Genomic DNA, 25,458 nt, shown 5'->3' with positions numbered 1-25,458 from the left:
CGCAGCAGGCCCGGGCCTTTCCCCACGCAGGGCAGCCAAGCCGTCCTGGCTCTGCTCCAGTCCCGGCCGGGGGTGACATCACCAGACTCCTCCGATCGGCGCGGGGGGCGGGGGGGAGGACCCGAAATCCCCTAAAAACAGAGTGAGTAATCGGCGGCCCGCCCTCCAGGCGGGGCCGGGACCCGACAGCGAGCCGAGCCGCCAGCCGCAGGAGCGGCCTCCAGGCGCGCAGCCGCTGGCCGAGCAACCCTCTTGGTCCCCGGCACTGCGCACACTTGTCGCCGGCCCCTGGGGGCGGCGGAGGCGGCGACGGCGGCGGCGCGCGCGCGACCTCTTCGTCCGCGGTGCGGCGCGCACTCGCCCCCGACCCCCGCGCGACGGCGACGGCGGCGGCGCAGCGCGCAGGCGCGGCCGGATTCCGGGCAGTGACGCGACAGCGGGCGCGCGCGGCGCATTTCCGCCTCTGGCAAATGGCTCCGCTGTAGCGCGCGTCGCGGGCTCAGCTGCGACCCCGGCCCCGCCCCCGGGACCCCGACCATGGACGGTGAGGGCGCCCTCTGACCCCGTGGGATGGCCGCTCTCGGATCTGCGGGGCCGTGGCGGGAGCCCCCCCCGCGCTGCCTTCTGCCCCCTTTCTGCGCCGCGAGGTGCTGCGCAGGGAGCGGCCGGCCGGATGGTGTGTGGGGCGGGGCGGGCAGCGAGGGGTCTGACTCAGTTTCCCCTCTCGGTGGAGGGAGTCAGTGATTCACTACCCTCCCTGGGTGGGAGAGCGGGGTGAGCCTTGACTCAGTCCTCCCTCCCTCCCCAGTTGGTGGGTGTAGCTCTTCATTTCCTTGTTAGGGGAAAATGTATCTGACTCAGTTTCCCTCAGACAGAGGAAGAATTCCATACCCCTCTTCCTTCGGGAAACATGTGCCGCTGCCTTCCTTACTCCCATCCCTTAATTTCAGCGCAGGTTGGAGGGAGCGGGTCCTGACTCAGTTTCCCAAGGAGGGATCCTGGCTCCATCAGGCTCTCCCTGGTGAGGACTGGCAGTGGGCTTATACTGACAGTGTCTCCTCCCCTTTCAGATCTCTTCCCCCTCATCTTCCCCTCAGGTAAGTGGGCTGTCCTTGGGCAGTGGTAGGGGAGGGGCTTGCTGAGGTTGGGGACCACCAGGACAGCCCCTGATGGCTCTGGCTGCGCCTCCAGCAGAGCCAGCCCAAGCTTCTGGTCCCTATGTGGAGATCATCGAGCAGCCCAAGCAGCGCGGCATGCGCTTCCGCTACAAGTGTGAGGGGCGCTCAGCAGGCAGTATCCCAGGCGAGAGGAGCACGGATACCACCAAGACACACCCCACTATCAAGGTCAGCACCGGCCCCCAGGGGTGGGTGGGAGCACAGATGTGGCAGAAGGGACTGTGGAGCCCCCAGCAGACTTGCCTCCCAGGCCATAGTGACCTTGTGTCTGGGAGCTAGGTCGGAGGTTACTGGCCTTTTGTGTACTCTCTGTGCTTTGGACAGATCAATGGCTATACAGGACCAGGGACAGTTCGCATCTCTTTGGTCACCAAGGATCCCCCTCACCGGCCTCACCCCCATGAGCTTGTGGGGAAAGACTGCCGGGATGGCTTCTATGAGGCTGAGCTCTGTCCAGACCGCTGCATCCACAGGTGAGTTCCCCACTCCCACAGGCCAGCGGGTGGTGGGTGAGGTGGGGGGCAGAAGGCAGGGAGCTGAGTAGTTGTTACAGTGTTACTTTTTTTCTGGACACAAGCTTGAATTTTCTCTGTGCTCTGTCTTCCAGCTGTGTAAGCAATCTTCTTTGAGATTCTCTGTTGATTTGTGTTCACTCTCTAGCAAATGATAGCTCCATTGGATAGGGCTGAATCCCTAATCACTTTGGAGTCCCTAATTCCTATGGCTGGAAGAGGGGGAGTCCCTCAGAGTCTCCTGTTGAGAAAGAAAACCATTGAACTAACAACTCCTCTGGAGCTTACATCCAGTTGACAAAGACAGGCCACAAATGATTAAATAAATAAGCCGTCAAGGTACTATTAGTAATAATTTCAGTGATGAAAACAAGACAGCACAACAGTTGGAAGGATAACCCAAGACAGGAGAGGAGGGAAGCTAGTGTCATTTATTACTTTGGATTGGGAGGTCAGAAAGACCTTTCTCTTCGAGACTTGAATGGTGAGAAAAAACAGAGACGTGTGAGAAAGCATTCCATGTAGAAGGAACTGTGGCCTTGAAGTGGGATTGAGTTTAGTGTGAGTAGAGAATGGAAAAGAAGCCCCTGTAGCAGAGGGTGGAGTTTTGGAGAAAGTGACAAGGGCCAGGTCCTGTGGGAGCTCAAGGTAAGGAGTGGGTTTCACAGCATGGTGGGAAGCTATTGGAGGGTGTGGAGCACAGAGCAGTGACCTGAGGGGGTGAGGAGGAACTGTCCAGTCTCTGCTGGAGACATGGAACTGATGCCTGGGGGTGTTTTAGCTTCCAGAATCTGGGGATCCAATGTGTGAAGAAGCGGGACCTGGAGCAAGCGATCAGCCAGCGCATCCAGACCAACAACAACCCCTTCCAAGGTGAGTGGCAGGGAGGACCTGAGCCTGTCTATAGCCCCCACACCTCTGTCACCCCAGACTGCCTGCCCTGCATCTCCAATGGCCAAGACTCACAGTGCAAATGGAATCTTGCTGCTTATTCAGCTTACAGTCCCAGAGAGGGGACATAACATGCCTGCTCACAATGGAGTCAGTGACAGGTTCAGAATTTTGTCTTCCTCCTCCCTAGAACTTCTGTTTCATGTACACTCAGATAGCCAACCCAAACCAGAGCTCCCTGCTCTCCCTCAGCCCCTTCACTTGCCCTTCCCCAGCCCCCTGGCTCTCCTGACCCTCTGTTTTTCTGGTAGTTCCCATAGAAGAGCAGCGTGGGGACTATGACCTGAATGCTGTGCGGCTCTGCTTCCAGGTGACAGTGCGGGACCCATCAGGCAGGCCCCTTCGCCTGCCACCTGTCCTCTCTCATCCTATCTTTGACAACCGTGAGTGGCCAGGTTGAACCAAGAAGGGGAGAGGGCGGGCCTGGGTTGGAGGCAGAGGCTGGGGTGGGTGTGACCTGTGAGAGGAGCTTGGCCTTCATTCAGTCATCTGGCATATCCATCATCTCTTCTGTGCCCAACTGTGCAGGCTGGGGACAGGGTAGAGAAGATCCAGAGCTGCTCTCAAGGTGTAGCTTTCAGACTGGCAGGAAGTTGGGTTCCATATCATGTGATGAGAAGGTGTTGTGCCAGGACTCTGGGAAATAGATTTCCAGGAAGCTGGCTATGCCAGACAGTGATATTCAGTGACAAAAGTCACAGAAAGCTCATGGATGAACTAGACTGACATTGGTCAATTGCAGTTCTTTAAGTAACCAGCAGGATGAGTGAAAACAAAAGGGTTCTGGAGCCCCCAAGGACAGGGAGCCATTGTAACTTGGAGTCAGGAGGCAAGGGTTCATTGCCGTGGTGGGGATGGACAGGACCTGAAGATATGCCTGAGTTGGGTGGGGAAAAGGTGCGGTCAGCTGTTTAGATTTTGCACATTGTCGTTCTTTTGCCTCGAACATGTGGGGCACAGAACATGGTAGGAGTAGTTGCTGAGTTGGCTGGGGTGAGGAGCAATGGGAATGGTCAGGCTCTGACCACAGAGGTGTAGTTGGGTTGGCAAGCCCTGGGATGGGCTGTTGCATCTCCTGCTGGCCACCCTGGGGACCTCTGGTGGTTCAGGCTTCCTTCCTTATTGTCACACCCTCAGGTGCCCCCAACACTGCAGAACTCAAGATCTGCCGAGTGAACCGAAACTCTGGGAGCTGTCTTGGTGGGGATGAGATCTTCCTGCTGTGTGACAAGGTGCAGAAAGGTACACACCAGGGGCAGGGCTGGACCGAGTGGTGAGGACAAGGCTGAGCAGAGGGGGTGACTGCCAGGTATCTGACTTTATGCACCTGCTCTGTGCCTTGGGACCTGAGTGGCCTCAGGTGGGCAGCAGGGTAGTGTCTCAGGAGATGGGTATTGGAAGTTGGGGGCATCGGGCTGTGGGGTTTAGACACACTGACTACACTGCTACCTGTCTCTGGCAGAGGACATTGAAGTGTATTTCACGGGACCGGGCTGGGAGGCCCGAGGCTCCTTTTCTCAAGCTGATGTGCACCGACAAGTGGCCATTGTGTTCCGGACCCCTCCCTATGCGGACCCCGGCCTGCAGGCTCCTGTGCGTGTTTCCATGCAGCTGCGGCGGCCTTCTGACCGGGAGCTCAGTGAGCCCATGGAGTTCCAGTACTTGCCAGACACAGGTATATGCTGGGAAAGGCAGCAACAGGGCTGCTGGGCTCCACCAAGAGAAAGGCCAGAACTGGATGTCTGTGGCAAGAATTTCGGATCTGTACTGCACAGTCACTGCCACATAGGACAGACTGCATATACAGTAGCAGCCCCAAAGATATGTCACGTAGGGATGTAGCCATGTAAGCAAACTGCGATGCTCACGCAATGACAAATCCATCTACCAATGCATATCAGAATGTGTGCCCATGGTTAAGCGATGCATGACTGTAATCAGAATCCATTTCTTACCTCACTTAACAATAATGACCCCCAAAATTTAGTGAGTTCCTATTACATCTGCCTCTATTCCAGTAAACTGCCTGACTGTAATCTCTCACTGCCTTTTGAGGTAGAGACTGGCCTGAGCTCGCTTACGAGTTAAGGGTGAGTGGCAGAGTCAGCATCTGAATGCAGGCCCCCTGGCTCCACGAACCTTTTGCCATGCACTATGTCTCTTGTCACTACCGTGTAGCCCAGCTACATTTTGGTCAAGGTTTTATGTTCCCACTTGGTAGCAGGGCCTGTGCCAGGTGTTGTTTTTTTTATCTTTTATTCATATGTGCATACAATGTTTGAGTCATTTCTCCCCCTTACCCCCGCCCCCTCCCTTACCTACCCTGCCCCCCTGTGCCAGGTGTTGTAAATACAAAGATGAGTGACTCAGATTCCTTGCCCTTCACAAGCTCAGTCACAAGGAAGACAGACATGTAAATCACATTCTTACATCACAGAAAGACATACACAATGGAGGTGTGTGCAGAGTGTCATGGGAGTGCAGGCACAGGGAACTGGAGACGGGTGCATGGAGGAGGTGACATTTACCTTAGGGAAAGACCCAGAGGTGGGTTCTCCAGGAAGGAGAGCCCAGCCTGGAAGGACAGGGCTGTTGGGGAGTACACAACCTGTTCAGTGGCATCCATGTGATGTAAGTTCTTACCAGGCAGTGACAGGCCTGGCTAGAGGAGGGCCTTCTTAGGCTCCACGCTACATCCATGGTTTCATCCTGAAGGCAGTGGGGAGCCACCGAAGGTTTCTAAGCAGAGGCATGACATGAACAGATGTGGAAGCTCACTGTGGCTGCTGTGTGTAGAGGATCACAGAGGGACTTGAGGCCAGGACACCATTTAGGAAGATTGTGCAGTAGACCAGGAGAGAAGATGGGACAGCTGGGCACTGGTGGCTCATGCCTGTCATCCTAGCTACTTGGGAGGCTGAGATCAAGAGGATCATGGTTTGAAGCCAGCCCAGGCAAATAGTTCTTGAGACCTGATTTCTGAAATGACTGGAGCAAAATGGACTGGAGATGCGGCTCAAGCAGTAGAGCTCCTGCTTTGCAAGCACAAAGCCCTGAGTTCAAACCACAATACTGTTGGAAAAAAAAAAAAAAAAAGAGAGAGAGAAGATGGGTGTGGGAGTCTTGCAGAAGGGATGGCAGGTAGCGAGATCACACATGTTTGGCTGTCTTTCTTGGTTGCCCTTCAGCCCCATGGCCTTTTGCATGTGACACACTAAACTCAGTCCCATCTTAGGATCTGTGTTCTAGGTATTGCCTCTTCTTGGAATGTTTGATTTTCAAGTGGCTCACACCAGTCCTTCCCTGAGCACCTCTAATTCAGACTGTCCGATTTCATTTTTGGTGCTGTTACCATCACCTTGTATGCATGAGCTTCCTTGGAGCTCCTGACACTTTTTGAGATCTCCTTGTGTGTGTATATGTAATGTCATTGTTCGTCTATCACTAGAATGCTGTCTTTTGGGGAGCAAGCCCTTTGTGTGTTTACAGCCATATACTCAGTGACTAAGAGGGAAGCTGGCACATAGTAGGTGTTTGTCAGATATATGTTAGTGAGTGGTGAGGAGTGACAGGGAAGATGTTTTGGATATTTCTAAGGTTTCTGGTTTTGGTAACAGGACAGACAAGTGGTCAGAGGACATAGGAGAAGAACCAGCTTTTGAGGAGAGATGATGAAGTTAGCTTTGGACTGATGGAACTGAGGCATACGATAGCTCTGAAAGCTCCAGACTCTACAGTGCCAGGCCATTAAGAGATGGGATGAGTCTGGAAGTCTTGGGCAGGTTGCCATGCCCAGTTTGAAGTGTTTCTCACCAGGCCTGGGTGGAGGCTGGAGGTGAGCAGCACAGGTGAGAGGTGAGCTGGAGGCTCAGGCTGCAGTGAGAACGCCTGTCCCCCAGAGCAGGGCCCCTTCACTTGGCATCATTACCCAGGGGCCTTCCAGGGGTAGGGGCAGTCAACAGAGCCTTCTCAGAAAGCTGTGGGAATCTTAGAACTGATGAGTGTTCATGACACACATCCTTTCTCCTTGGTTGAGAGAAAGGGTCTCCGGAAAGGGTAGCTCTGCTTCTTTCCCACCCCGAGGTTCCCCTAGGGGCCCTGGGCCCGGGCTGAGGAGAACAAGCCTCACTGTTCCCATTGCTTTTCTAGATGATCGCCACCGGATTGAGGAGAAACGCAAAAGAACATACGAGACCTTCAAAAGCATCATGAAGAAGAGTCCTTTCAATGGTAAGATAGGGAGATCCCTGGGGAGAGGCAGGGGGGCAGGGAGACCCCAGGATTGGGGGCTGAGAACTGATCTGGCCCTCGCTCTGCAGGACCTACTGATCCGCGGCCTCCATCCCGGCGCATTGCTGTCCCTTCCCGAAGTTCAGCTTCCATCCCCAAGCCAGGTAAGGATTTCCTTTTGTCCCACTGGAACAACAGGTTCAAATTTGTTCAGGCTGAAGTTGTAACCCTTTCTGGAAGGAATATGAGCAGAAGCATCAGCCTCACCAGCAGGCATCTGTAAGGTCTGTGCTTCCCAGGGGCAAGACCTGTGACCTCTCTAGGGTTATCTGGGGAGCAGTGCAGGCGCGGATCTCTGGGCCCCATCACAGACTGCTGAATTGAAGTCTCTGGAAGTACGGTGCCAGAACTAGCAATTTCCCGGAAATGCTAATGTAAATGGAAGTCTAAGGACCACTGTAGCAGTGAAACCCTGAATTGGATACCTTAAAATACAAATGTTGAGACTAGGTACTGTGGCTCCTGCCTGTAATCCTAGCTACTTGGAAGGCAGAGATCAGGAAGATTGCAGTTTGATGCCAACCTGGGCAAATAGTTGGAAAGACCCCATCTCAGTCAATGGCTGGGTGTGGTGGTGGTATGTGCTTGTCATCCCAGCTACACAGGGAAGCACAGAGGAGAATTGTGGTCCAGGCTAGCTTGGGCATAAATTGAGACCCTGTCTCAAAAATAACCAACACAAAAAAGGGATGGTGGAATGGCTCTAGTAAGTGCTAGGTCCTGTATTCTATGCCTAGTACCATCCCCAAAAAGATACAGACATTGAAAATTCAATTAAGAAAAGTTCTCAATTAAATTAGGAAAGAAAAAAAAATCACTTCTAAAGTAGTGAGGTGTAGGTACTGGTGGGTGGCTTAAAAGACAAGTTCCTGCTCCAGGCCAGGACTCCCTGGTTGCTCTCTTAACTTACTCCCTATTAGTTGGTTTTTCAACTGTAAAATAAGAGCTTTAAGAGATCAGAGGTGAGAGAGCATTGTGCGCTTGAGCAGTCAGAGAGGGCTCTACAGAGGGGGTGTTGCTGGATGCGGATGCTACAGGCCAGGTCCAGATTGGGTAAGAGGAAGGAGCTAGGATGTTGGCAGTGGCTGTACAGGGAGGGGTTGATCCTGAGCACTATTGAGTGGGACTGGGAGGGGTCCACACAGGATGGAGGGGTTTCTAGTGCTTTCTCTGACCCCTTCTTCTTTGTCTCTCTCCTCCAGCCCCCCAACCCTATGCCTTTACACCATCCCTCAGCACCATCAACTTTGATGAGTTTACCCCCATGGTGTTACCTGCTGGGCAGATCCCAAGCCAGGCCTCAGCCTTGGCACCAGCTCCTGCCCCAGTCCTGGCCCAGACCTTGATCCCTGCACAAGCCATGGCACCAGCCCCTGTTCCAGTCCTAGCCCCAGGCCCTTCCCAGGCTGTGGCCCCACCTGCCCCAAAGACCACCCAGCCTGGGGAAGGCACACTGTCGGAGGCCCTGCTACACCTGCAGTTTGACGCTGATGAAGACCTGGGAGCTTTGCTTGGCAACAGCACAGACCCAGCTGTGTTCACAGACCTGGCATCCGTTGACAACTCAGAGTTTCAGCAGCTGCTGAACCAGGGTGTATCCATGCCTCACCCCACAGCTGAGCCCATGCTGATGGAGTACCCCGAGGCTATAACTCGCCTGGTAACAGGGTCCCAGAGGCCCCCTGACCCAGCTCCCACCCCACTGGGGGTCCCAGGGCTCCCCAATGGCCTCTCAGGGGACGAAGACTTCTCCTCCATTGCGGACATGGACTTCTCGGCCCTTTTGAGTCAGATCAGCTCCTAAGCGGGTGGTGCAGGCCGGGCTCAGAGCATTGGTTGCAGGGGATTGAAGCCTTCCCGAAGCACTTACGGATCAGGGGAGTGTGCTCCAGCTGCCCCCGACTTCTTTGGGTGATATCTTCTGGGGGTGGTGCATTTTATTCTTTTGGCAGTATCTTTCTCTTTTTGGAGGTGCTTAAGCAGAAGCATTAATTTCTCTGGAAATGAGGGAGCTGGGAGGACTCAAGACTATTTCTTCCCCTATCCTGATGGTCAGCTCTCTTCTCTGTAGGGAACTCTGGGGGCCCCCTTCCCCATCCTCCAGCTTCTAGCACCCTCCTAAAGAGCGGGGCAGCTGGAGCTATGGCCTCTTAGGCCACAAAGCCTTATTATCAAGTGTCTTCCTCACATCATGGATTCATTTACACCTTAATCTAAAATAATGCTCCTATTAGCATCCCCTGTGTGGTGCTGCCTAGGCACCAGTGCTTGAGGGGCTGGATTTCCTGCCCTGCAGAGGTTTGTGCTGCTCTTTCCTTGCTCAGCTGTGGCAGAGGGAACCTGTGGGACAGCACTGGCCCTCTCTAGGATTCCCAGGGAGTTTGATCTCAGATTCCTCTGCTCCCGCTTTTCTCAAGTGCCTTAATAGCAGGGCAAATTGGAGAGTGAGGAAGGACAGGCCAGAAGCTCTCCAGTCAAGAGAGTTTTTACTGAAGAATGAAAGCAGTTGGACTCTTGCTCTTTCTACTCTGAACTAATAAACGTTGTTGCCAAGCTGGCCAGAGATTTGCCATCCTTTAGCAAACACAGCACACTGCTGGTCGTGTCAAACTGGACATTGGTGATAAAAGTTGAGTTTATATGCAGTTATCCTGGAGCCTGTGGTCTGAGAATGCCCCCTGGAAGCCCCTAGTTTTTGTCCAAGTGGATGCAAACAGGAAGCTAAGGCAGGGCTCCCTGTCCAAAAACCCAGCAGGACCCACTGGCGGCGAGGCTGGGGTGGTTTCAGACCATTCATGGATCTAGGTCTTAGGGCATCATAGGGTGGATTTCAGAGGAGCTAGCCAGCATTTGAAGCATCTCTCCTAATACCATCATGAGGCCAGCCTGTAAACGATCAATCACGCCAAGCAAAGTTTGGGCTTCACTTCTCGAGTGACCAAGGGAGAGTCTGCTTCGCTGGGGAAGGGGTAATGCGCGGTAAACGTCTGTGACTGCCCCTCCGATGCTTTGATACTCAGTTCTGGGAGGAGTGGTGAAGTCTTAACGCCGAGCCTCCGGAATGCCAAACAATGGCTGGGCCACAGCCCACCGACTGAAGCTGGACGCACTTCCGGCTTGGTCTGGCGCACGCGCAGCAGTGAATGACGTTCGGCTGCCTCGCCTTCCCGGCCGCACATGCGCACTGTTAGCATTCAGCGCCGGGCAGACCAGGTAATGGGGGAAACCCCTGGGCTGAGACCTGTGGCGTCTGTGTTCTAGGCTTGGCACCACTGAGGAAAGACGATGCCAGGGGCGGGAAGTGTGTGTGGGAAGTTAACGTTATTTGGACGCGCTGCAAAGTTAGCGAGTCCCCTGGAAACCAGCCCTGGGTGTAAACCCGGATGGACGGTGATGCGAGGGAAGATGCCAGCGAGCGGCGAGGATTGGGGAAACGGAGGCCGTCTACGGAGAAACTCGCTGAGGACTCGGGTTAGGGACCGGGCCCAGGGGCGGACCCACTTAGAAGGCCAAATTGAACTCCGCACGGAGGGCGGAGCCCGAGCTGGCGGTGGCGTCCCGGGGCCAGGACCCTGCCGAACCTTGCGAGGAGCGCCCGGGAGGCGGGGCTGGATGGAGCCGCAGCGCTGGGGACCGGGGGCGGGATTCCGCGGGACCCACCGCGTGTAACCCGGAGAAAGCTGGCGGCGGAGCTGAGCGCAGGGTCCCACCCTAAAGTCGAGGGAAAACTGTGAGCCCAGGTCCTCCAGGCCGGGCTGCGCCTCGCTCTTCTTGGCTTTTGCAGTGTCCCGCGGTGACCTCCGGAAGCTCTCCTCTCTTGGTCCTTCCCATGTTCCTTGAGTGATCTCATCGTGCTCATGGCTCATCAGTCAACAAATGCTTGTCTCCAGCCCAGACTTCTCTCCCGTGCACGCTAGCCCGCTAGACCTCTTCCACTAAGAAATTCCCCGGACCTAACTCATCCTGTTCCAAGTGATCAGCCATCCTCAGCCTGCCCCTACTTCCTCGGCCTCAGCCACCACCCTGGCCACCGCTTTGGATGCCACCTCTGACTCCCAACAACCTCACCTAGTCCTGGCAAGACTGAGCACTTCTTTCCATTGTCACAACTGTCACTTTACTACCTTAAGTGGCTTAAGTCACCACTACCTTCTGGCCTCCCTTCGGCCAAAGGGTTCTGACACCCAAATCTCACCAGTGAGCCCAGGTCCTCCTCCCCAGGCTGTGCTTTGCTCTTCTTGGCTTTTCCAGTGTCCTGCAGTGATCCCCAAGGCCCTGTCTCTTTAAAAGCGTGTCAACCCCATGACCAGATCCTAGTCTCTGTAGACACACCCGAGAGTGACCAAGGCCTGCCTTCCACACTGTGCTCCGAGGGCTGCTTATTATGTTCCCCAACCAGAAAGAGGGGGGGCCACAGTTAAGAACTGCTGATCCAGGGTCCCTAGTGTACCCCTCACAACCCTCATTCAGCTTCAGCCTCTTTAACTGTGGATTCTGTGTGTGCCCTAACTCCAGTCCAGTAGGCCCCAGACGGGTCCTACTGGGATACTTTAGCTTTGGTAAACTCTACTCAACCTCCAAAACTCAGCTCTCCTGTTACCCCTCATGCCCGTCCTGCTCTGTTATTCAGCTTAGCTCACCCTGCCAGAGTCTAAGTTAACAGATTCAGGGTCTAGGTCTCAGCAATTAGTTTCAACCAACCAGGGGCAGGGGATGGACGAGGCACGTGATACTGGCCAAGTCAGTGCTTTGGGTGGGCCTCCGTCACAAAACAGGATTTACATAGAATCCAACTTTGGAGCTGATGATGCTACTCATGGGGAAGGTCCAGCCTGATGAGGAACAGAGAGGATCATGGGGCAGTGGCCTCTGGAATATGGAATAGAGAATCTGTTGACCCTAGAACTGGGCCCTGCAATTGAAGGAATACCTGGTTCCAGGGTTCAGTCACTAGAGAAAGAAGAGGGGGCCTGTCCTCAGAGAGCCTCCTCATGAGGCATGACCAAGCTCTCCCTGATCCCTAAGTTCTATTCCTCCTCTGTCCTATAGGTTCACCCTGTTTCCTGACCACTGACCTCAACCCCTCAGGTTGCCTCCAGGGATGGACCCTCTAAGGAAAGTAGATGTGGCCTGTGTTCACCTGTTTCCCAAGAGAACCAAATAAATGTTTGTGGGACAGAAGCCAAAGTGTGGCCTAGTCCCAGAAACCCTTCAGTGCCAGACCAATCCTCAGCCAATGTTCCCAGGGCCTGTCCTAATTGGTCCTGGGAGCTTGGTGTGGCCTCTCTGGACAGTGTCCTCCCCTCCCTAAACACAGGTACCTTGAACACATGTACAAACTCAAATAGTGTGGCTTCTTTACTCCCTGATGTCCCCTTTTCTCCACAGAATATTTACAAACAGGGACAGGTGGGGCACCTTTGCCACCAAAGGGGCTGGGGAGTGGGGGGCAGTGCTAAGACGCGCCTCGGCGCAGGGAGAGGTCCTGAGGAAGGCCAAGGGCCACCCGTATGACTCAGGTGCCCTGAAGGGCCATGCAGTTCCAAGCAGGCTCATAGTCAGGCCAGGTCGGTGGCAGGTGAACCCAGCTGCTTGGAGGCCAGGAGCAGGCGGGTGGCCGCACTCTCTGATTCAGCCAGCAGGCGCTGGTTGTTGTGCCTGAGGCTCCGCACCTCCTCCTCTAGGGCAGCCCTGTCAGCCTTCTCCTAGGGGAAGCAGTGGAGGAGTCAGAGCAGCTCCTCCTGGGGCAGCCCTGTGACTCTCTGCCAACCCCAGGCCGCCTCCTCACCTTCTGCAGGTCATCCTGCAGCTTCCTAAGCATGGACTCCAGGTGAGAGACCTTCTCTGACAGGCTCCCAGGTTCTGGCCTGAGGACAGGGGGTCAGCACTCAATGGGACCAGTACCACAGGCTGGTTCCCAGAGGCCCCTGAATGAGAGGATCCCATTCCCTGTCTTCTGAGACTTAGGTGTGTGGAAGCAGAGCCCAGATAAATGCTCAACTCCAGTGGATGGACACGAAGGGTGGCCCACACAGGTGCGTGAAGGGGTGGCTAGTGTGAGGGCAGGGCGGCTTACTCAGCATCAGACTTTGGAGTTCCCTTGGGCTCTCCGCTCTCTGGGATGGGCTGTCCTATGGGACAGAGGGACCATGTTAGCAGGTCTGAAAGGGAGAAAGAGCCCCATCCCGGCTTCTCCTCCCAGTGCCCTGGTGGCCTCACCCTCCCGGGACAGCGACTCCAAAATGGTATTGCAAGTGGAGGCGATCTCTGAGATGGACTGCCACTCATCTTCCAGGGTCTCACTGCCAGCCTCCGACATGACTGTGGCAAGAGGAGGCAGGTTCAGAGGGTAGCCCTGAAGCCACCTTCCCAAGTCCGGTCCCAAGCCCCCTGCTCCAGACTCACTCTTGCTGATGGAGTTCCGAAGAGACAAGGTTCGTGGCAGGAAGGAGGCCCTCAGTTCTGGGGCCGGGTCAACCTTGTCCTCACAGCTACTGGGGCTGCCTGGCTGGTGCTGGGGAGAAGTAGATGTGGATGCAGTGACACCCATTGTCACCTCTGTGTCTTTGACCTCCATGGCCTTGTTTATGCTCACCTGGGAGGGGGGTGTGTCTCTGCCTGAACTGGGTGCTGATGGCTTGGCTGTGGTGGCAAGGAGGAGGTCTGGGGTGGTGTTGGGCAGAACTGGAGCCTCATCTGACAGGGAGCTGGAGAGAACAGGTGTGGCTCAGAACTGGGAGCTGCTTTCCCAGGGCTCTGCCTATCCAGGCTCCACCCTGGAGGGCTGAGAGGGTGCACCTTCGGGGTGACAGTGAGTTCTGGCTATGCAGGAACTCAGTCCTCTCCTCGGCCAGCTCCCCAGGCCCTGGAGGTCCACTACCATCTTGCAGGCACAGACGCAGCAGCTGTTTTTTGGGGGGCAGCAGGATCACCTCCAGGGTCTCATGCTGCACAGACTCTGGGGCCCCCCGTCGGCTGGGCTCCTGCAGGGACAGCGTGTACAGCTCTGAAAAGCTCCTGGGAAGTGGAGGAACAATGTCAGGCAGGGCTCCCCAAGTGCCTTGAGTTGCCAGTCACATCTTAGCTGCTGCCAGACTTAAAGAAGAGCTCCCAAAACTCCCTGGCACTGATACAAAAAAAAAAAAAAAAAAAAAAAAAGGCTGGGCGCTGGTGGCTCACGCCTGTAATCCTAGCTACTCAGGAGGCAGAGATCAGGAGGATCGTGGTTCAAAGCCAGCCCAGGCAAATAATTCCACAAGACCCTATCTCGAAAAACCCTTCAGAAAAATAGGGCTGGTGGAGTGGCTCAAGCTGAAGGCCCTGAGTTCAAGCCCCAGGACTGCAAAAAAAAAAAAAAAGTGCCAGACCTAGGTTCAAATCCCAGTGCTGCCCCATAGGTCCTGGGCAAACCACACTTGAACATCAATTTCTCTGTGAACTGGGGATGCCAGTTGACCTTATAGTGGTGTGTTTACTGAAAAAAAAAAAAGAAAAGCACCTAGGACTGTGGGAGTAGCTCAAGTGGTAGAGACCTGCCTAGCAAATGTGAGACCCCAAGTTCAAACAACAGTGCCACCAAAAACAGCACATGTAAATGGCTTACCATCCAAACTGTACTGTCTGAGTGGGGTGTAGTGGTACTCACCTATAGTCTCAGCATTCAGAGGCTGAGGCAGGAGGATTGCCCTTTCAATGCTAGCCTGGGCTACATAGTGAAACCCTGTTTCAAAAAACAAATCAAAGCAAACAAAAAAGTATTCTTGGAGCCAAATTTGGCCTGTGCCTTTTTTTTTTGTTTCTTTTTCAGCACATGTGCCTGTTTTTGTAACTCCTCCTGTCAGCTAAGGATGGTTTTTAGATATTTAAGTAGTTGAAAAAAATCAATAGGCTATTTTGAGACAAGTAAAAATTACAATCTGGATTTAACATGGTATGACCTGCAATTTTTCAAACTATTGATGGTTTTTGGCGGTGCTAGGGTTTGAACTCAGGGCCTCACTCTTGCTAGACAAGCACCAGCCCTTTTTTTGTGATGGGTTTTTTCCAGATAGGGTCTCCAGAACTATTTTCCTGGGGCTGTCTTTGAACTATGATCCTCTGGATCTCTGCCTCCTGAGCAGCTAGGATTACAGAGTGAGCCACCGGCCCTGGCCCTTGGAATAGTTTTATCAGCAGCAGCCTCTTCATAAAACAAGGAACGTCTGTATACAATCTGAATATTCCAACGTACTTTCAGTGGAACTCAGCTGTACTTATTCCTTTACCTACTATGACAGAGTTGGGTAACTTCAGCAGAGACTGGCTAGCCCAGAAAGTTTTTAGAGAGAAAGTTTGCCAATAGTGGGCTTAGGTAAGTAACGAAGTGTGTGCGCATGGTGTGCGTGTGCGCTTGGTAATCCTTTAGAAAGATGGTGGGGGTTATTTGATGTTTTGAGCCGTGAAAGCGCGTGCTTATCAGTTCCACTCTGTAGGTAAGGTGCAGTTCAGAGAGAGCACGAGACCCGGGATTTTCTCAAGAACGAAAGCATTCACATGTGAACGATGAGAGCATGCTGATGGCGACACGACAGCCGGCCAGCTGCCCAGTTCTCCCACCTCCCGGCGTCCCGGGCGCCCTGACCTGCGGGGACGGCCGCTCTCATCCGGGGGCAGGACGGTGACGCAGACCTTGGGCGCGGAGCGCAGCAACTGGGCTGCAGCCTCGGGACCCAGGCGGGGCAGCGTCTGGCCGCACACGCGCAGCAGGCGCGCCCCGGGCCGAAGCCCCGTGGTCTCGGCGAATGTGAAGCGCTCCACGTGCGTGATAAAGCCCTCGGCGTCCACCTCGAAGCCCAGGCGGCCTTGGCCGTCGCGGGGCAACGCCAGCTCGCGCGTCTCACAGCCACGGCTCACCAGCTGCGGGGCGGAGAGGGGCGGGAGTGGGCGGGGCCAGGCCGGGCCTCTCAGCGCCAGCCCCACCCCCGGGTCCCGCCCGTCCCCACGGACTGTCCACACCCCGCGTGGAGAGCATTAACCACCCATCCGACAGAGGAGGCTCTGGGACCCGAGGCCTCTTGCCCGAGACCCTGCTCCAGCTCTGCCAAGCTCCCAGGCTGCCTCTGCCCCACCTTGGCCTTGCCCTTGCGTGGCAGGCGGGGGCTCCAAGGCAGGCTCAGTCCCCGACGCCAGAGGGCCCCAGGCGGCCAGCTACCTTGCAACCCGGCGCTTAGTCCTGGGCCTCGGTTTCCCTCTCAGGCTCACCTGCAGGCGCGCCACGACCTCACCCACGGCTTGACCCGGAGCTCCGTCGAGCCGCAGCGTGATCGCCTCCCCGCGGCCGTGGTATAGGTCAAGCTGATGCTCCGAGAAGGTCCAGGCTAGCACGTCGCGACAGGCACAGTTGAAGACTACCCGACCGTCCCGCGGCGCCACCAAAACCAATGCCTCCGCCGAAATGCCCAGCAGGCAGGGCACCTCAGAGGCGTCGGGACCGCCCACTTCGACTCCCGCCGAGACCCGCGCCCCGGGCGCTGCGCGCACGCCCCACATCAGCGCACCCGCAGCCTGCAGCTCAGCACCAGGGCCCCGAGGGGTGGCCCGGCGCCTGCCACCCAGAGAGGGCAGGCCGAAGCGCGAGGCAGAGTCTAGCGATGTAGTGGTCACCTCATTGGTGGCCAGGTCTTGGAGGTACTGCTGGCGCGTGCGCGTAGCCATCGCGTGGAATTGACGTGCATGACCCGCTGCCTGTTCACCATTGAGCGCCTTGGCCAGCAAGAAGGCCCGGAAGTCAGCATTGGCTGCAAAGGGGCCTCCACCAGGAGGCAGAGCAGGCCCAAAGGCCGGAGTGTCCTGAGTGCGGCTCACGGCTACCCTGAGTGGAAGGAGGCTGCAGTGAGGGACAGCAGAGAGGGTCCAGGAATCCGTGCCCATGAGAGACCTGGGACCACCTGGGCACCCACCTGTATGAAGTGTGCGGGGTACAGGGAGCATGTGCTCGCACCACTAAGAAGACATGCTGGAAGTGTGAACGGATAGTGGTGGGGCAGAAGGGCTTGCTGCCAGGCTCCTGGAACACGATGGTCACGATGTCATTGCCAATGTGGCGTTTCCTCAGGAGCTAGGGATGTGAGAGGGGTTGTGTGACACCAAACCCCCTCCTTAAGGCAGGGTGAAGCCTGGGCACCAGTGGCCCCCCACCTCCCAAGGAAGGCCCGAGGTGGAAGTCTGGGAAGGTGCTGCCAGAGAGGAGGGTTGTTGGGCGTCAGCAGAGCTCAGGCCAAGGCTCAGATATTGCCGTACCCAACACAGCACCCACCATGGTTCCCCACTTAGCCCCCTCACACCTGCTGCTGGTTGTTAGGGGTGTAAGGCAGCATCGTGGAGACGTGGAACATGATCTCGTGGTCCTGGTAGGTGGTGTAGAGGGAATGCGTGCCAGTGGAATCCGCTGTGGCCAGGCAGGTAGGGACACAGAGGGAGAGCAAGGCGAGTGTGAACGGCTTGAACCTGCCATACCTGCCGGCACTCAGGAGCCTCCATGCCCTGAGTGCCAGCCAGTAAGTAGAAAACTCCCTCATGTCACCAGCCCAATGGCCAGGGCACAGGGTTCAAGATCCTCAGCCTTGGCAGGTCTCTGCCCCCTCCCCACAGGTTTCAGTCTTAGGCCAGGATGAGGAAGGATCAGGATAAAGGTATTGTGAAGACAGGTGTTGGTCTGAGGACGTGGGGCATGCTGGGAGAGTGGAAGCTAGGCAAGTGCTCTGTAAAATCAGCTCCCAGGGATCCTAGAGCCCTTCCATCCAGGGAGGCAGGGGCACTCCTCCAGAGAATGGGCTTCTGGAATGTTAGATGGAGGGATGGTGCCCAGTTCAGGCTAGGGTCCTGGGCCTTGGGGGATAGTCCCAGTCCCTTCTCCCAGCCACAGATGGCCTTTGAAGCCGTCAGTCCCAGCCCCTGGCCAATCAGACAAGAGAGTAATAAAGAAGTTCTGCCACTCAGCATGGGTCTGCCCTTGCCCCTCCAGCCCCCCTGGGCCTCACTTTTGGTGTCCAGCTGGGCCCGGTAACTCTCAAAGCCTTTGAGCCGCACCACGTCGCCCAGCAAGGTAAGGAACTGCATGAAGGCTGCTCCTGCCTCCTCATTGTTGTACATGTCCTCCTCCGAGCCCTGGCCTGCCCGGCAGTACAGGATGCCCACCTTGCGCTGGAAGCTCAGCTGGTGGGGAGGGGACGGCAGGAGGCATAGGTGTTAGTCTCCACGAGCCCCCCACCCCACCCCACCCCACGCTGTGAGGAATGATCGCTCACTGGCCTGGGACTGGGCTGCCTCAGTATGTGGTTCTGAGGTGTAGCCCCCTCAGCCCTCTCAGCCCTCTCTGTGTCTTGGCCAGTCAAGTGGTACAGGCTGTCCTCCTTATGTTCAGGAAGGTTGGGAGTGGGTTGGTTCTTTAGTGACAATAGAAAAGGACCCCATATACAGTACACTTACTCTCAGTCATTGTCCACGTTTTTATCCTCCTTAGGATAACAACAGGCTAGACTATCCTCCCCTCCCTCAAATTCAAGGCACCCCCCTCTCCTGCCTCTTGAGGTCTTAAGCCATCTCTGCTCCTCATCCCCTCTACACTCTTCCAACTCCCAGTTCCTTTCCATCTGTGGGTAACTTGAACAGCTAAAGGCTCTCTGACCCCATTCAAGCAAACCTGGGGTCTCCCCAGCTCTCACCTTCCTTCTTCAAAGCTAAGCTCAGTGGTAGAGCACTTGCCTAGCATGCCTGAGGCCCTGGGTTCATCGCCAGCACCATCAAAACCTTAATTTAAATAAACCCCAACATCCCCTATAACCCACAGATGTGGTCTCATTCTGGCACCCTCTTGGCCACAGTTGGCATGGGGTACAACTGGAATTTCACCTTGCCTGGGCCTCTTCACCTGTGTTTCTCCCTTCAGTGGCTGCGCAGCCACTTCCATGGGATGACACCCCATTTCTGCTTCTAGCCCAGACTCCTCCTAAACTCCAGATCCCTTTTCCCCAGCTACTGGATGCTCTTCCAGTACCTTGGCACCTCACCTCCTTGCTGTGACTTCCATGTCCTTTATTCCTCCTCCAGGGTTCCTGGCTCCATTAAAAACACCACTCCAGGTGGCCAAGAAGCTAGGACTCTCAGCCCTCCCCACCTTTCAGTCAGGCTCAAGGGCTCTATCCTTGGACTGTTACTTCCTCCACTATCACCACCATGTCTAGCCTAGTCAATAGCAACAGTCTTCAGCCTGGCCTCCCTACTCCCCCAGCCTAGTGCCCATGTTGCAGCCAAAGGGCCATGTTGCTTCTTAGATCTGCTTGGAATCCCTCTATGGCTCCCCAGTGCCTACGGGTCCAAAAAGAAGCCTGCCCCATGTCCTTCCTACAAGCCCTCCACACACCCTAAGCTGCATGTGACATGCATTTGATCGCTAAACCATCATGCAAGTTGTTTCTTTGGCCTAGAAAGCCTTGCTCAATTCTGTCTGTCAGAAAACACCAGCTCATGCTGGCCTGAGCTCTTGCATTTCCTTCATGGTGTGAAGCCTTGGCCAAGGAAGAGCTGTCAACACTACCTTTGTGCCCACAGACCACTCTCATTCCCCTTTCACTTGAATACTGCTCCTGTATTTCCATTGTCCTCTGTCGGTCTCTCTCAAACTTCAGTGAGCTACTCAAGGTAAGCACCCAGACTGAACCTGTCCCAGCATCTATTCTAGGCCTAACACCAAGAAGGTATAAGAACTGATAGATTGGACAACACAGAGGAGGAGAGTCAGGGTAGTGGGTGGCTTTTAGCACAGGTTAAGGAAGGACTTCCAACTGGCCTGACTACTAAAGCAGAATGGGCAGCTCTGGCATGGAGCAAGCATCCCATGTTGAGAGGAGACCAAGTAGGGACTGCAAGGCAAATTGGTCAGGAATGATGAGGGAACTTTGGAGCACTGGGGGTCAGTCAGACCGGGGCTTCTAGGGCTATAAAGAACATATGCATCACCTTGGGGTCTTTTTAAAATGCCTCAGGATGCTATGGATGCTGCTGCTGTACAGACGTACTCTGACAAGCAAGGCTCTAGATGACCTCTGATTCTTCTCTCCAAAACACTGGAGGTGAACCAGCTCTCCTGGGGTCAATGTGCAACCAAGGGTCAGGGTCAGGGTCAGGAAAAGGAGCTAGGCAGACTGAGTTCAGACCAGATTGTTTGAGGCTGGACCCTTCTTCCCTCCAGGCTACTCACCACTTGCTCATCCAGCGTAAGCAGTGTGCGTGGCACCTTGGGAGAAGCGGAGCCCAGTCGCAGGCAGTTTGGGCTCAGCCGTGGTGCCACGTGCTCCAGAAGCTTCCTTGGGGACAGGCCCCTTGGGGGCCCTGGTGGCAGTGCGTCCTCTGAGATGGTACCTCGTAGGGTCCGGAGCTGAGGAGGTGGTAAAGAGCTCAGAATTCATACAGGGCACAGAGGGGAGAACCCACAGCCTGATCCCATGATTCCAGCCCACCTGTGTGGTCCTCACGATGACACGGTAGCTGTGCAGGGTGCCCCCTCCGCTGCCCTCCTTCTCCTCCCGCCGCAGGCTCACTGCCACTGGGCCTAACACCTCGTCCATTCCAAAGAAGTTCTGGTGTTCTGGGGGTGCCAAGAGTGGATAATTGATTCTGCCCCAAGGCAACCCACCCCCCAGCTTGGCCACCCATCACAGAGTCCTGCCCTAGGCCCCACCTCACCAAGTGTGGACCCTAGACTAAGTCCCATCCTTTCAGAACTGTTCACATCACACCTTCCCAGAGGGCCAGTGCCTGACTGCTCCAGGGCTGAGATGATGTCCTGGCCCCATCTATAACACCTATATGCTCCCCTCCAAGCCCAGCGTCCCATTTTTCACAGCAACGAGGAGAGCAGGTTTCTGAATGCCAGGCCTTTAGGCCTGAGTTTTCATCTCACAGACAGGAAAACTCTCCCCAGCTGGGAGGGTTATGAGGATGAACTAGATCAGAGGGGTGGAGTGTGGGACCAGGGCTTGGCCTTAAAGAGGTAGTTAGAAGGGGTCAGCACTGTCCTGGCTCAACTCCTATTCCTTCTTATGGCTAGGGACCTTACAGGAAAAGGACAGCCCACAAGCCCCTACTGGGTGTACAATAAGCAATGGGACTTCTGCCCTAGACCCCCACCTGCCTCTCCCCTGGCCTTACCTTTGCCGAAGAAGTACTTGCGGTAGTATCCAGCACCTAGGTCTGCATGCTCCAGGCTGTAGGCCTCAGTCCGGTTTTGTGGCTCTTCCAGAACGGACACGGCCGCATTGGGCAGTGCAGGAGGCACAGGTGGGGACACTGGTCCACCCAGACCTAGCTCACCCTCACCCCCAAGCTCGCTCACAAAGCCAGGTGCTCCAAGCAGCAGGTCTGAGCTGGTGGCCTGGTCCTCAGCCAAGGCTGGGGTCCCAGAGCTGGCCTCTGCATGGCCTCCTGTCCCCTTTGGCCGTGGTGTCCAATCAAAGAGCAAACTCTGCACGTCATAGTGAGCAAACCATCGGGGCTCCAGCACAGGTGGGAAGGTGGGTTCTGGCTCCTCGGCTGGCAGCCCCAGCAGTGCCAGTGGGTCAGTAAAAAGCCGAGTGGGGGGTGCGGCAGGACGGCTAGCCTCCTCATGGCTGTGGGCCCGGGCCCGGGGGCTGGCTGGTGTTGGGGGCCGGGCCTCACTTGCATCACTGCCACTGCGCAGAAGTGGGCTCCGGATTGGCCTTGGCTCAAATGTGTGTGGTGTCAGTGGGGGCCGGGCTGGCTGGCGAAGCTTACGGGCAAAGAGGTCATCAGTAGGTGCAGGGGCCATGCCCCGCCGAGGGCTCCCCACACCACCAGCCCACATGGGTGTGCTCTGTGGGCCTGACTCTCTGGGGGCCGGGCAGCATTGGCAGGCACTGGTGTTTGGTGCCCAGCCGGCAAGCTGAGGTTACGGCAGCAGATCCTGCTCTGAAGGAGGAGGGGGCTGCTCAGAGGTGCCTGGGGAGAAAACAGGAACATAGGCCCCCAGCCTAGTCCTCTACCACCCCCGTTGGCTTCCGGCCCCCTCTGAGACCATCAAAGCTGCTTCCGCTTTCCTGGCCACTTCCTTGTCTGCCTAGGGCTGAGGTTTCCAGCCCCCTCCCCGGCTTAGCACTGGGCAGGGCCAGAGGCTGGCTGTGGGGTCTTGGCCTTGATTGTCCTAGAGTCTGAGCAGCCCTGGGGTTGCCGGGGTCCCCCAGTTCCCACCTATACACCGTGGCTGTGGGCTGGGCTCAGAGTAAGGGTCCTTACTAAAGCCTGGCCCAAGGGGACACACAACTGGTTTTGGCCAGGACGGGAAACTCATGGGGCCACGGGTGTCTGGGTTCTGCCTGCTGGACAAAGGGAGGACGTCCTGTCCCCAGAGACCTTCCTCCCTGTACCTCCCACTTCCTCCAGGGTCCCTGAGGAGCTGAGCACCCAAGGCCTGCTTGCAGCGCCCTGGTTCCTAGAGCCTCAAAACCTCAAGGACACAGGGCTCCTAGGATGGCTGCAGGGCAGCAGAAATGGCAAGAGGACTTCCTTCAACACAGGAAATGCCTCCAACTCTGGGCCCAGCCCCCTACCTGGCCCCCACATCCTGAGGAAGGTGCTGGAGTCACACCAGCTCAGTCATGGGACCCAGGTTACCCTGACCTCAAGGACAGGCCTGGGCCTACCCTTTTTTTGTGCGTGTGTGGTTTTGTGTGTGGTGATTCTGGGGTTTGAACTCAGGGCCTCACGCTTGCTAGACAGGTGCTGTACCACTTGAGCCACTCCACCAGCCCCCTGGGCCTACCCTCTTGCAGGTTACTGTGTCCATGCCTGGGGGCAAGAGGAAGTAACGCTGGCTAGGCCCCTGTGCGAGAACTGAAATCTATGTAAACCTCTGCCTATCTGGGCTCACTGATGTGGACCCACTGTGATAGAAGGCCAAACTGGGGTCCAGATAAGAAGGCAATTCCAGCAAGCAATAAGCAATTCCATGTTAGAGCTACAATTTGAATCTGGAGCCAGGAGGGGTTGGCTGAGATCAGGGAGGATCTCAGTTCAAGGCCAGCCCAGCAAATAGTTCTTTGAGACCCCCACCTCCAAAATAACCAGAGCCAAATGGACTACAGGTGTGGCCTGCTTTGCAAGTGCGAAGCCCTGAGTTCAAACCCCAGTTCCACCACCAACAAAAAATCTGGGTCTGTCCATATCCAGAGTCTTAACAGCTGCATCTGGCCAGTCCTGTCCCGGTGCCGGTGTGTGTAGGTGTGGGGCAAGTGGGAGTTGAGTGCAGTCTCAAGGTCACACAGGATGTAAGACTGAGACACCCAAGGCCCCAGAGACCTGCTAAGTGCGGAAATGTGGTAAGGCAAGAGGCAGGTGCAAAAGGTAGTGTGAGAGCATGAAGGGGAAACCACCCTTAGGTGAACTGTGGCCGGAGTGGGCAGCTAGGGCAGGGGCTTGGGGACCATTACTGCAAGTGCAGGCATTTGCTGGTAAGTCTTCATACCTCATTCAGTGACATCTTATGGGGCTAAGCCAGAAGAGGGCTGGGGGAGGAGTTCCAGGCCCCCCTCAGCTGGGCCTCTAGAACCAAATAAGGGTAGGCCTTCAAAACTCAGGGGCGCTCCTTCCTTAGTTTCTCAGAGGACAAGCTCTGATGCTGACCTTGAGCTGCTGTTTCCTCATCTCTAAAAGGGGCTTAACTATTCCTGCTCCCTCCCAAGACTGCTGGGAGACTGAAAGGAGGATGAAGCCAGTGAAGCTGGCCACCTGTGTGTGTGTGTGTGTGTGTGTGTGTGTGTTTGTGTGAGACTGGTGCTACCCCAACTCCATGTGCCATACTCTGGGCACATGCAGGCTTGGGCTTGGATTTTGAGTATGAGGAGTGAAGGTAAGGCAAGAAAGGAGGGAGGGGGGTCCCTGCAGGCCCAGCTGTGTGTGGGCTGAGTTCTGTACACGTGTGAGTGAGCTCTGTGAATGTGTGCAGCCCAGCCCATAGGCTGCCTCTTGCTCTGGCCCAGTCTTAAGGGGTGTTCTTGGGCTCTGCCCCCCATCCTACTACTACAGCTTCACACAGGGTCCATTGAGGCCAGGACATTCCTCACAGCCTGTGTCACTGGGGGGAAGAGGGGCGGCCCCGCCCCCACAGATCCGGAAGGCCTGACTGCCCCCGGAGAAGGAGCTGGACGCTTCCCAGCACATCTGGAGGTCATGACCCTATTTCTGCTGCCAGGGGGCGCGACAGATGTTTCCTCCCAGGCCAGGCCCGGGAATGGGGAGCAGGGTGCAAGGGCTGGAGAAGAGAACGCCCAGGAAAAAGGGAAGCCCCCGAATGGAGGAGGGCCCCCCAACTCAGCAGCAGTTGCCCGCGCCACTGAGAAGTCGGGAACCGATGAGTACACTTAGTGGCTCCCCGGCGGGGTTAGGCCGTCGTGCAGGGGAGGGAGTGGGAGCCGCCGGCCGGAGGCAAGGGATTGGACATGCTGACTCCGGACTGAGCCGGAGCCTGAGGGAGCTTGGGAGGGGACAGGCGGCGAGGAGCCCGTCCCTCCCCACACCACCCGGACCCCCAGCTAGGCCGCCTTGTCCCCTGTCTAACCCGACCGCTGTACCTCCCGCCCTCTGCTCCCGCCGTACCTCTGGGGCTCTCACCCGGCCGCCTCTGCCGCCGCCACCACCGCCGCCTGCCGCGCGGGGGTCCGGCTGTCTGTTCTCCCGCTACCGCTCCGCCAGCCGGCTCCGCCTGGGGGCGTGGCCAACCCGGGGGCGTGGCCTCGCGCGGAGGGGCTGGGCCGCCCGGGTGCTGCCTGCCTGGGGAAGCACGGGCGGGGACTCGGGGACGGGCAATGGTCAGCCTTGCTCAGTCTGAGGCCAGAAGGGCTGCCGGGCTTCCAGCCACTGTTCTAATTCGCTCGCGTCTCGCCGAGGAACGGAAACAAATGCACCCGCCTTCTAGACCAATGGGGAGGGCTAGAGGCCACCTAGTGTCCAGCACTGGCCTGACAGACCGCAGGTGCTCAGGCACTTTGACTATTTCCTTGAGCATTGGCTCCGTACTGAACCTCGAGTAACTTCTCTACACACGCCCATTTCTTCTTTTCTTGGAGATACTGGGGTTTGAACTTAAAAGCCTCCTCCAGGAAGCGCTCTACCACTTGAGCCACGCATGCTCCAGCTCTTTTCGCTTTTGGCTTATTTTTCAGATAGGGTTACTGGGCTTTTGCCCTGGCCAAACTGGGACTGGAGCCTCTTCCCTCTGCCTCTGAAGAAGCTGGGATTACAGGCATGTATCACCACTCCTGGTCCTTCTCATTTGTTCTTAAAACACCTTACACAGATGCTATCACCTCTTTAAGGCTTGGAACAACTGAGGTTCAGAGACTTTGGCCCAATCAAAGCTGATAAATGTGGGAGCCACCATAGCTAGAAATCTTTTGAATACAGAGGACTGGAAAATGGACACAACCACCTTTGCATTAAGGCTCACAAAGGAAACAGGCTTTGGGGAGGGGACCCAT

General features: G+C 56.2%; 2 protein-coding genes across 4 annotated transcripts; one reads left to right on the top strand and one right to left on the bottom strand.

Annotated features, from left to right (window-relative positions):
* The first annotated feature begins 406 nt into the window (after positions 1 to 406).
* Positions 407 to 9,488, top strand: Rela (RELA proto-oncogene, NF-kB subunit). Of its 2 annotated transcripts, none has more exons than XM_020164895.2 (11): positions 407 to 544; positions 1,071 to 1,097; positions 1,195 to 1,346; positions 1,503 to 1,651; positions 2,472 to 2,563; positions 2,893 to 3,024; positions 3,779 to 3,883; positions 4,104 to 4,316; positions 6,791 to 6,871; positions 6,961 to 7,035; positions 8,134 to 9,488. In XM_020164895.2, the coding sequence occupies exons 1-11, from the start codon at positions 538 to 540 to the stop codon at positions 8,733 to 8,735; spliced, it is 1,635 nt and encodes a 544-aa protein (XP_020020484.1). In that variant the 5' UTR covers positions 407 to 537; the 3' UTR covers positions 8,736 to 9,488. The 2 variants fall into 2 exon arrangements, with proteins under 2 accessions (XP_020020484.1, XP_020020483.1); XM_020164894.2 differs by having other exon boundaries at positions 1,192 to 1,346.
* A 2,776-nt stretch (positions 9,489 to 12,264) lies between these two features.
* On the bottom strand, positions 12,265 to 24,713 carry Sipa1 (signal-induced proliferation-associated 1). Of its 2 annotated transcripts, none has more exons than XM_020164890.2 (16): positions 24,578 to 24,713; positions 21,119 to 21,925; positions 20,428 to 20,555; positions 20,169 to 20,345; positions 17,950 to 18,124; positions 17,254 to 17,357; positions 16,870 to 17,027; positions 16,172 to 16,781; positions 15,552 to 15,826; positions 13,730 to 13,948; positions 13,527 to 13,638; positions 13,337 to 13,445; positions 13,151 to 13,252; positions 13,008 to 13,062; positions 12,720 to 12,798; positions 12,265 to 12,636 (listed from the first exon to the last, which is right to left on the bottom strand). In XM_020164890.2, exons 2-16 carry the CDS (start codon positions 21,789 to 21,791, stop codon positions 12,490 to 12,492), a joined length of 3,123 nt encoding a protein of 1,040 aa, XP_020020479.1. In that variant the 5' UTR covers positions 21,792 to 21,925; positions 24,578 to 24,713; the 3' UTR covers positions 12,265 to 12,489. The 2 variants fall into 2 exon arrangements, with proteins under 2 accessions (XP_020020479.1, XP_073905155.1); XM_074049054.1 differs by having other exon boundaries at positions 21,119 to 21,895; positions 24,578 to 24,676.
* Between the last annotated feature and the right edge of the window lie 745 nt (positions 24,714 to 25,458).

The sequence above is a fragment of the Castor canadensis genome, chromosome 1, assembly GCF_047511655.1.
Source record: "Castor canadensis chromosome 1, mCasCan1.hap1v2, whole genome shotgun sequence".
In the NCBI taxonomy this organism is placed as follows: domain Eukaryota; kingdom Metazoa; phylum Chordata; class Mammalia; order Rodentia; family Castoridae; genus Castor; species Castor canadensis.
This window is presented reverse-complemented; position numbering and strand designations above follow the sequence as displayed.

Coding starts and splice junctions, on each gene's coding strand:
- Rela (XM_020164894.2), top strand. Junction 1,652..2,471: donor CCAGACCGCTGCATCCACAG/GTGAGTTCCCCA, acceptor GGGGTGTTTTAG/CTTCCAGAATCTGGGGATCC. Junction 6,872..6,960: donor GAAGAAGAGTCCTTTCAATG/GTAAGATAGGGA, acceptor CTCGCTCTGCAG/GACCTACTGATCCGCGGCCT.
- Sipa1 (XM_020164890.2), bottom strand. CDS start 21,791: ATGTGGGCTGGTGGTGTGGGGAGCCCTCGGCGGGGCATGGCCCCTGCA. Junction 17,028..17,253: donor CCCCTAACAACCAGCAGCAG/GTGTGAGGGGGC, acceptor TCACATCCCTAG/CTCCTGAGGAAACGCCACAT. Junction 13,949..15,551: donor GAGAGCGGCCGTCCCCGCAG/GTCAGGGCGCCC, acceptor TCCACTTCCCAG/GAGCTTTTCAGAGCTGTACA.